The sequence below is a fragment of the Erinaceus europaeus genome, chromosome 1, assembly GCF_950295315.1.
Source record: "Erinaceus europaeus chromosome 1, mEriEur2.1, whole genome shotgun sequence".
Lineage (NCBI taxonomy): Eukaryota > Metazoa > Chordata > Mammalia > Eulipotyphla > Erinaceidae > Erinaceus > Erinaceus europaeus.
In genome coordinates, this window is record NC_080162.1 from 96,722,492 (window position 1) to 96,733,251 (window position 10,760).

At 39.7% G+C, this 10,760-nt stretch overlaps 1 protein-coding gene across 1 annotated transcript; it reads right to left on the reverse strand.

The window, feature by feature from the left end:
* Positions 1-5,032: 5,032 nt before the first annotated feature.
* FAM170B (family with sequence similarity 170 member B) lies at positions 5,033-9,892 on the reverse strand. Its single transcript, XM_007526503.2, has 2 exons — positions 9,648-9,892; positions 5,033-6,229 (listed from the first exon to the last, which is right to left on the reverse strand). The coding sequence occupies exons 1-2, from the start codon at positions 9,757-9,759 to the stop codon at positions 5,490-5,492; spliced, it is 852 nt and encodes a 283-aa protein (XP_007526565.1). The 5' UTR covers positions 9,760-9,892; the 3' UTR covers positions 5,033-5,489.
* Between the last annotated feature and the right edge of the window lie 868 nt (positions 9,893-10,760).

The following is a 10,760-nucleotide window of genomic DNA, read 5'->3' on the forward strand; positions in this document are numbered from 1 at the left end:
ACCAATCTAGAATGACACAATTCAAACCATAACAACATCCATTACAGAGCACTGTACATATGGCTTCTAAGGAATGAATGGTTGGTCAAGATTCATCTATCTTATGAGACATTTGTCTCCTCCACCAGTCTCCTACCTGAACCCCTCTGTGATGTCATGTTTCCTATTCAGTTGATTGCACTTGAAACTGGCCATATCCAGGCAACCTCACTGATGTGTCCTGGAGCCACACTTCCTCAGAGCTCTGCCTCACTAGGGAGAGAGAGAGACAGGCTGGGAGTATGGACCGACCTGTCAATGCTCATGTTCATCGGGGAAGCAATTACAGAAGCCAGACCTTCCACATTCTGCACCCCACAATGACCTTGGGTCCATACTCCCAGAGGGATAAAAAATAGGGAAGCTTTCAATGGAGGGGTTGGGACATGGAACTCTGGTGGTGGGAATTGTATCTCTCTTGTCTCACAATCTTGTTGATCATTATTCAATCACTAGTAAAAAGAACAAAAAAGGAATTAAAAAATTTTTCTTTTTCTTCTTTCTTCTTCTTCCCTTCACCTATCTGTGATCTTCACTCAGAGCCCAATTAGCATGATCTTGGTTTCTTTCCCATCTTCACTTTATCCTTTCTCATGTTCCCACCATAGTTCTTTCCCAAGATTTCTCTCACCCTCTCTCTCCACCTTCCCCGACTCAACTCCTTTTGCAAATGTCAACCTTTATATTAAGGACATACCACAAAAAAAACTTTGTAATTTGACTATTTCATGTTGGCTGGGTTCTTATACATTATGAAATACTCTTAAATCAAAGTTAATGTAAGCCAGAAGGACAAAAGATTAAGAATGAGGGTTTCCAAATTATGATTTGTAAACCACAACCTGTGAGTAGGGTAGGTCCTCAATGTAAGTTTTAATCTGATGTAGTGCTTAACTAAACACTTTGTCTTTTAATGATAAAAAGTTCATATTTTTTTCAATACAGAAAACTTTAAAACGACAAATTACAGAAAAAATTTCAACACTTAGAATCACTTTGCCATTTCATTGTATTGAACTATTTCTATGAATATATAATGAGTGAAATATTTATAACTCATTCATGCGTAATACACAAGAAAAACTTTCACATTCATCTTATATCTCAATCTTTTATTACCACCTTTTCTATTTACATTATTTACCTTGTGAGTTTTCAAGTTATGTATATTAGAATTTTCTGAAAATAATTTTCTGGCTATAATATAATAATATTTTAATTTCATATCTCATTTAATTATAGCTTTCAGAATAATGATGAAAATGATGTCATATTTTACCTTATTTCAATGGAAACACCTGTAGATTTCTACTATTTATTTAATATCCTATATCATCTGAAAACAATTCCTATTCTTTGTTTCTAAGAAGTTTATAATGGGAATATTTTACATGGTGAATTTTCCTGTTGGGTATAATTCACATGCCATAAAATCGATCCTCTCGTAGCATACAATTCAGTATGCTATATTTCACTATATTTTATATAGTGTTCATATATTTAAATATTCTAGATAGTAAATGTTTAGGAAATATGTGAATGCAAGTATTTTCTCTCACTTTATAACCACATTTCACTTGTAGATAGATAATGTTCTTTGAAAACAAAACTTTATTTTATTGTATTTATTTATAACATGGAAACACTGACAAGACCATAGGATAAGAGGGGTACAATTCCCACCACCAGAACTCTGTATCAACAAAATTTTTTTAACCTTGTGAAATTTAAGTTCTGTATTTTGTGTGTGTCATGTTATCCATTGTACTTTTTGTGTCATATTTCTGCATAATTTTTACATAAGGTAAAAAAAATTATATGACTATCTTTTCTTCTAATATTATTATAGTTTTCTTACATTTAAGTTTTTTTATTTTTGTGAAAGATTTATTATTAATTTTGGATAGAAATAGAGAAATTTAGTGAGAAGGGGAGGAGAGAGAGACAGACAGACAGATACCTGCAGCATTGCTTCACCACTTTTAAAGCTTCCCTCCTACGGACAGATGAGGACTGCATTTGAACCTGGATTTTTATACATGGTAATGTGTATGCTCAACCAGATGTGCCACCACCTGGTCCTGATCTGTTTCATTTTGAGTTCATGTTTATACACAACTTGAGATAGGAATCCAACCTTACTATTTATCATACAGATACTGTTGTCCCATCACCATTTGCTAAAAAGGTTATCCCTTTCCCTGCTGAATTTTCTTGAGATCCTCCCTAGAAAAAAAAAATAACAAATGCATGGGGTTATTTTTTAATATTACGTGTCCTTTAATGTCATTGACATAATCATAAGATCTTTCAGTGTGAAGTATCACTAGATTTAGTGACTTTTTATTATTTATTTTCCTTTTTGTTGCCCTTGTTTTTATTGTTGTTATAGTTATATTGTTGTTGATGATGTCATCATTGTTGGATAGGAGAGAGGAGGGAAAGACAGAGAGGGGGAGAGAAAGAGAGACACCTGTAGACCTGCTTCACTGCCTGTCAAGTGACTCCTTTGCAGGTGGGGAGTCAGGGCTCAAACCAGATCATAACACGGTCCTTGCGCTTTGCGCCAAGTGCATTTAACCTGCTGCGCTACCACCTGACCCCAATTTAGTAACTTTTAGTTACTAAAACCTTTACAGTTTTGAGATAGCTGAAACTTAATCATGGTGAGTTACTCTTTTTATACTGTTAAATTTGGGATTTAGAACTGGGATTGATATATTATTTTTTTAGTACCATCTTTGTCAGACTTTGTTTTTAAGTTTCTATACGTTTCATAAAATGAAGTTTAACTATTTCTGTGGTTTGGGAAAATAAAGAGTTTGAAACAGTTGAAGCTCTAACATGTTTGTAGTCCCCTCAACCATTACTCTCCCTGAGATATATCTGATTTGGCAGAGGTCTTAAGTATCTGAAGATTGATGTGTTTGAACCACAAAAATCACATTTTAATGGAACTACTTTAAGATCAGTTTTCCTCTGGGAGTATGGACCCAGAATCATTATGTGGTGCAGAAGGTGTAAGGTCTGGTTTCTGTAATTGCTTCCTCACCAGGCATTGGCAGGATAAAGAATAAGAAAGCTATCAAAGGAGGGGGTGGGATGCAAAGTTCTGATGGTGGAAATTGTGTGGAATTTTACCCCTCTTATCCTCTGGTCTTATCAATATTTCCATTTGATAAATGAAAATTTTAAAAAATTACTTGGAAAAACTAAAATTTATTTGCATATGAAAAAGTTTCACTTCCTCCCTTTCTTTCTCTATGTCAGCTAAAGTTTCCCTCTACATTCAAACTTTGCTTACCCAAAGCTGTTGTCATCTTTCATTTGTCCTGAACACCCATCATCTTTCCCCTGATCTCCAGCTGGTGCTACTTAATCTAAGAAAAATACAGCCTGTAGAGTTGACATGTTTGCTTTTCTAAATACCTGCATCTGTCCTTGTGTTAAAACTTGGCTTCTTGGTGTGATACTTAGAGCATAGACTCCTGAGGCAAGCTGCCTGGGTGTGAAGCTAACTCTACTATACAATATCTCTTTGACCTTACCAAGGTCTTAACTTACTCATCAGTGAAACAGGACCTACCTCACTGGACTGCGGAAAGCACTGCAAGACAAAGTACTCAGAGCAATGCTTGGCCTTTAGAACTTCAAGAATTTAACACATAAAATACACTGCCCTTAGAGGAAAAGAAACTGGATTTTTTTTCTCCTCCTTCAGGAGACCACTTCAAAGCAGGTCCCATCTTATCTGGAAATCCACAAAGATCTTCTCTGACAGAAGAGATAAACTTAATATATGCTATTCAGGATATAGCTCTGTACACACCTGACTCCTCTCCTTAGATGCCCCCATTTCTGCCTTGCTTTAGTCTTTCTTTTCTACTGGGTCATTCTCATCATCCTGTGGACTTGGTCTTGCCATCTCTACAATTTTATAGTTGGTTTTTATCCCACTACAATTATCATACTGTTTTAAATAAAGGTGCCATCAGAATTGTCTAATTTTATCTTCAGTGGTGTGTCTTTTTTATTCTTTTAAAAGATTTATATATTTATTCTAGGAGAGAAAGAGGATGAGAGTGACCTAAACAGTACCCAGGGCCTCACACATGTGCACCTACTTCCCCAGGCACAAAACAGTGCTGACTGATTATCTGAAAGACAGCAAGATCAGAGAACCACTCCTGTATATGCAGTGACAGGAATCAAACCTGGAGCCTCATGTATGCAAGTCTTGCATGTCGACATGCTTTGTCCTATGTTCACTACTGACTGGTTTCTGGCTGACCTCTGGCCCTCAAAGCTGAGGACTGCTCTGATCAGAGTCATTGGCCATCTATTTTTGCTTTCTAATGTTGAAGAAAATGCCTGAGAAATGCATATCCATCCCTTTTCTCCTTCCTCCTCAGGCCACATTCTTTCTAACTGCCTTCTCTCTCACTAGTTAACTTCAAGCACCTACTATTGCAGTTTTAAATATGGTGTCACCTATGCTCTGTTCATTTCCCAATTTACATTTCCAATCCAGACTTGTCTTCTGCTTTCAGAACCATAAACCACTTCCCACTCAACACCTCTATTTGGATGTGTCATTAGCATTTGAACTGATCATTTCCTAACTGTCCCTTCTAGCTTGTAGACCTGTATAAAGACACACACACACACACACACACACACACACACACACGACACTCCCATAATTTCACACACTAGAACACACGTGCACACACAACTAATATTTCTCCTAAGATTCCTCTGCCAACCACTGTGTCCACCACTCGCTCCTGCTAAGATCTAAAGAGTCTCCCTAGAAAACCCGTTCAACCTCCTCCCCGCAGTCCCCCAGACCCTACCCCAATATAACTCTACCCATCCGAGGTACTCAGGATCTCCACCCCGAATATGCCTTGAACACATACACTTCTCTATCCTGTAACCTTTGAACCTGGCAATTTCCTAATAATGTGATTCACTCAATGAGTCACTGGCATAAGTTTAGAGTTTTTCAAGTTTAATCCCACTAAATAAGACATAGAATTAGGGCATATGATGGGTTCCTAACAATAAAAATAAAAATAGAGCTGAGGTTTCATCTGCAGTAGGCTCTCCTGTGAGTCAAGACCTGCTTGATTCACCAGAAAAAAAAAAAATAGAAATTCTGTGGCCACATGCTTGGGAATTTCAGATCTTTCATCCATCAGAAATGCTAAAGACCCACCTCTCTTTGATTTCAGGTTTTGAAGGGAACTCTGGTTGAAATTCTGTGCCCTTTGAAAGTGTTCTCCCTGTTCCCCTCTCACAGCCCTCCCAGCTCTACACTCTACTCACTTCCTTCCAGGAACCCCTCTCTCCCTGATGCTGGTGGTGCCTGTCCTGCTGGCCAGGGGAAGAAGCAACAAGGTACAGGTGCGGGAAGTGAGAGCAGGGCTGGGCACATCACCTCCAGCTTACTGCTTCTCCTGCTGTGCCCACTGCACTGTGCCTTGGGACTTAGGTAAAGCACTGCTGTGTGGAGGGTTCTGTTCTTTCTCCTGGTTCTCCTCTAGGACCTGGGCTCGCCTTCTCTCCAGCATCTCCTCAAAAAAGATCTGGCAGCTGAAGCCCTCTTGGATGCCATACTGGGCATGTTGCAGCAGTGCCTCCAGCGTGGGGAAGACCCGGCAGCAGGCCACGCAGCGCAGCCCATAGTTGGTAGTCACCAACCAGTCAGGGGGGTTGCAGGGCTCCTGCAGGCACCAATCCAACGGCCCAGGCTCTGTGTCCTCCAGCTCCGAGCGATAGTCATTCTTGCTGGCTTCCAACTCCCAGCGCAGATCGGTGTTGGAAGCCACCTCAAAGGAGGAGCCTTTCTTCCTCTGTCTCTTGACGAACTCTGCTTCGTGAATACGAGGCTTCCTGCTCACAGGCCCAAAACCCTCCTCAGTCTCCCAGGCCACTGCCACACCCTTCACAGTCTTGACATGGGTATAGAAGGCACATACATTTTCCTGGGAGGCATTCTCATCCTCATTTGCATGAGAATAGCAAGACTGATACTGGGAATAGGACTGATACTCAGAGGATGACTCGGATGTTGGAGAGCTGCTCCAGCTCAGCATCCCCCGAGACCTGGGAATGAAGAAGAGGTCATCTTCATGGGGAAGGGCCGGTCCTGGTTGCGGAGATGACTGCTCTCTCTTAAGGATCCCTGAAACGTAGTACATTTTCATTAGTGTCCCCCTCACCAAGAAACTCCCTCAAAGGTCACAGAGTAAGGGCTTAGTTATGAGGCAAATTAATTGCCCTTGACAGGATGCCTGACCAGAAGTGCTGCCGCCTCTCACTCTGTTCTCTCTGGTCTTCTCGGGTGGTTTCACACTTTTCAATTATCCCACTTTCAACTGGTAGCTTTTTGATGTTTGCAAGATGGGTCTAGAAATCCCCAAATTATTAATTTCTCCTAGTCTGGTGATAAACAACTGTAACACCTTAAGTAGTTACCAACCCCTTGAACTTCTTTATAAAACTGGGACATACGAGGCTGGGCAGTGACCCACCCACTTAAGAATACATAATACTATGCACAAGGACCAGAGTTTGAATCCCCACCCTCTTTACCTCCTGGCTCTTAACCTGTGAAGCAGGTCTGAAGGTGTCTATCTTTCTCTCTCCCTCTCTATCTCCCCTTCCCTTCTCAATTTCTCTTTGCACTATCAAATATAAAGAAAAAAATTAAAGATGACCACTGGGAGCAGTGGATTCCTCGTACCTGCACCACCAAGCCCCAAGCTCCAGCAATAACCCTGGTGGCAATAATTATTGTCAGTAATGAAAATAATGCCAGTCTGGTGTGGAGCAGTAAGGATCAAACTGTATAAATGAATATGTTATAAATCTGTATGTGATAAGAATGAAGTGATATGTAGGCATGAATCTATAGGTGATGAATGGGGATCAATAATATATGGATGCAGTTATCAAAAACCTAACATCAAAAAAAATCAATTGACTTCATCAGTGTGTCCCAGAACCTCACCTCTCCAGAGCCTTAACCTACTAGGGAAAGTAGAAACAGGCTGGGGGCATGGATCAACATCCATATCTAGGGAAGAAGTAATACAGAAGCCAGAACTCCTTCCTTCTGAACCCCCAAAAGAATTTTGGTCCATACTCCAGGGGTGGGGGGGGGGGGATGACAGAGGAAAGATGATCACAGGGCTCTGAATCCTGGTTCTATTGGGACCCAAAATTTGTGTCACCAGGAATCTTTGTTTTTATACAATCACTGAAAGAGAAGTGAATCAGGAAAATACCAGAGGAAGTTAAACACTATTTAGCTTATCTCAGAGAGAAGAGGAAAAAGAAGGACACTCAAAAGTAGTAATAGGTGTAGATGTGATTTACAAGGGAAGTGAAGGCAGGACCATAGAAGTGAATAAAAATGATATATATGGTTAACTCATATCTGTGACTTTGGGAGAACTATTGCAGTTTCTGTTGGAGGATACTGAACTCTGGTGATGGGAATGATACTAAATTATACCATTATTATAATTTTGTAAATCACTATTAATTCACTAATAAAAAAGAAATGCAAACAAACAAACCAAAAAGTGGGCACATCAGTTTATGTATCACCTGTGATACATCAGAACATATGTAATATATATATCTGTATGACATAATCCTATTCAGTGATAAAGAGGAATGAACTACTGATACTCGCAGAATATGGTTTAATCTCTACTAATGAAAGAAGTTGGGTTGATCGCTTCACAGGCGGTGAAGCAGGTCTGCAGGTGTCTATCTTTCTCTCCCGCTCTCAGTCTTCCTCTCCTCTCTTGATTTCTCTGTCTCTATCCAATAACAAATAAAAATTAAATTTAAAAAATTTTAAAAAAAGAAAAATTTTACCCATGTGTTAACAACTGCACTGTAATCCATTAACTTCCCAATAAAAAGAAAAAAACTTAAAAAAAAAAAGTTGGGTTGAAAAGATATATGATTCTACTAGATGGTTCTCTAGAATTAAGGTAAAACTAGAGGGAGATAGAATAGATCAAGGATTACCAGCAGCATTGGGAGATGGGGGCTGGGTTCTGAGGGTGATGAAAAAGTTCTGTATCATGGGGGACCGGGTGGTGGCGCATTACTTGAGTGCACATGTTACCATGTGCAAAGATCCAAGTTCGATCCCCCAATTCCCAGCTCCAGGAGGGACACTTCATGAGCAGTGAGGCAGGTCTGAAGATGTCTCTCTTTCTCTCTCGCTATTTCAGCCACCCCTTTCAGTTTCTCTCTATCTTATCAAACAGGGCAAACATTTTGTGCTATGTTCTTAAGGTATTAAATCCAATACACATGGAAAGAAGGGGTCAGAAAATGAGTGAAAAAATAAACAAATAAATGGAAAAAATGACCATCAGGAGTGGTGGGTTCCTAGTGCTTGCCTGGAGCCCCAGTGATAACCTTGCCGGGAATTTTTTTTAAAAGTTTTGTATTGTGATTGTGGTGGCGGCTATGCAAATGTCATAATCTTTAATAATGCACACTTAAAAAGTGGTGTTGCTTGTGGGTGCAAATACAGCACAGTAAAGTCAATATAAAAAGCAACTCAGATGGGAGTTGGGCAATAGCGCAGCGGGTTAAGCACATGTGGTGCAAGGCACAAAGTGCAAGGACTGGCATGAGGATCCCGGTTCAAGCCCCCGGCTCCCCACTTGCAGGGGAGTCACTTCACAGGTGGTGAAGCAGGTCTGCAGATGTCTTTCTTTCCCCTTCTGTCTTCCCCTCCTCTCTCCATTTCTCTCTGTCCTATCCAACGATGACATCAATAACAACCACAATAACTACAACTACACTAAAAAAGGGGGACAACAAAAAGGAAATAAATAAATTAATTAATAATAATAATAATAAAAGCAACTCAGAGTTGGCAAGCTCCTTCCTCCCTGGGCTACTGTACCTGTTTGGTCATGTACAGCATTCAGGTTTCAGTCAGGCCCTTACTGCACTAGGGGAAGTTTTGGTGTGTTATCTTTCCCTCTCCCTGTCTGTCTTTCCATCTAAAAATGTTCTCTCTTAGCACCAATGACAACCAATAATAATAACAACAAAAAGCTCACAGGGAGGGTTTTAGTGAAGCCATCCAATCCTATCTTCCCTTCAGGCATTTGTGTTATTTGATTTCTACTTAAAAGGCACAGAAAGTTTAACTGAGGCACAGAGTTTTAATGACTGAGAGAGCCAGACTTTGTGTGAGACACTCAGCCCCCAGATCCATATGAAGATCACTATGTAACCATCTTCAAATTTATGTTCTACATTTATTCGAGTCAATGTATTATAAAACCATTCTGTCACTACTTAAATCACAGAATTGACACATCAATTCTGGTATTTCCACTGCACATTAAAATACGTATTTATTAATATTTAATAATTTCATCTTTGTATCTCTTGAAATTAAAACATACACTCACAATGATCACAGTCAGTTTTATAGTCAATGTGACCTTATGGAAACAGTATTTAGGGGGCTCACATAACATCTACATTTTCTATTCCAGGACTTATTTCCCAGGGAATACACATGGCTTCAACCTCTGCCCTTTCTTTTAACCCACCGTGCCAGTGAATGCCCAGGCTCTCCTCTGTGGACTCAGGGCTGGACAAGCTGAGGTTGGTTCTATCTGATGGTGACTGTTCTCTTCCATGGTTCATGAAATGGTGATGCATGATTTGCCCAAGAGACTCAGTGCTCCAGTTGTTTGGTGAGAGTTGGCTTGTGCTGTGTTGAAACTCTTCACTGTCCCCAGCCTGTCAGGTCACTGGGCCCCCATTGGTTGCCAGGAGCCAGGATTTTGTTCTGTGATCTCATCAATGACAATCATGTGTTCTGAGACCCAAACCAAGGACAGATATAGTTAGGATGTCAGGAGAGACTGACCATTGAGATGCTATTTCCACTTGGGGATTATTTTTTAACCACTTTTTGTATTATTAGGGATACACACACACCACACAGGTACATATTCAATATTTATATATGCATAAAGACATAAACATCTAAACATACCAAATAACTACCTATACACAGATAAATTCATATGCTTACACACACACACACATAATCACTGACATACATACACTCGCACAGAAAATACACTTAAATACTAGATATATTTATGCATACATACAAACATACTCATGCAAATTTTCACATATATATTTACTTAACTGTGCATGTATGTTCAAGCATGCATATATACAAATCCAGAACAGATTCACTTCTTCCAGGGAAAGAAAAGGAAAATGACAAAGACTTATGGATATAGTAATAGGTGTAAGTGTGGCTTAGAAAGGAAAGCAGGACGATAGAAAAATTGGGCAAAAATAGAGATTTATAGATATATAGTTGTAGAAATAATAGTCAACTCTGTCTGTGACCTTGAAAGAAATACTGCAGTGCCCAATGGAGGGAATGGAGACATGGAACTCTGGTGGTGGGAACAGTGTGGAATTGGAACCCTGTTATTATGTAAATCAATATCAAATTCTGAATTAAAAAACCAGAGCATTGCTTAGTTCATTTCTCAGTTCTGGATTACAGTGATGTTGGGGATTGAATCTGAGACCTTGGAGTTATGCTACCTCCCTAACCCCATCTTCTCCATCTAAAATATAAGGTCTATGAGAAGAGAAAACTTGATTTCTTCCCAATGTATCCCTACCAGACA

What these genes read in the sequence shown, in the direction of transcription:
- FAM170B (XM_007526503.2), bottom strand. Translation starts at nt 9,759, where the DNA reads ATGCATCACCATTTCATGAACCATGGAAGAGAACAGTCACCATCAGAT. An exon ending in CCTGGGCATTCACTGGCACG is followed by an intron (nt 6,230 to 9,647) that starts GTGGGTTAAAAG and finishes ACTACGTTTCAG; the next exon opens with GGATCCTTAAGAGAGAGCAG.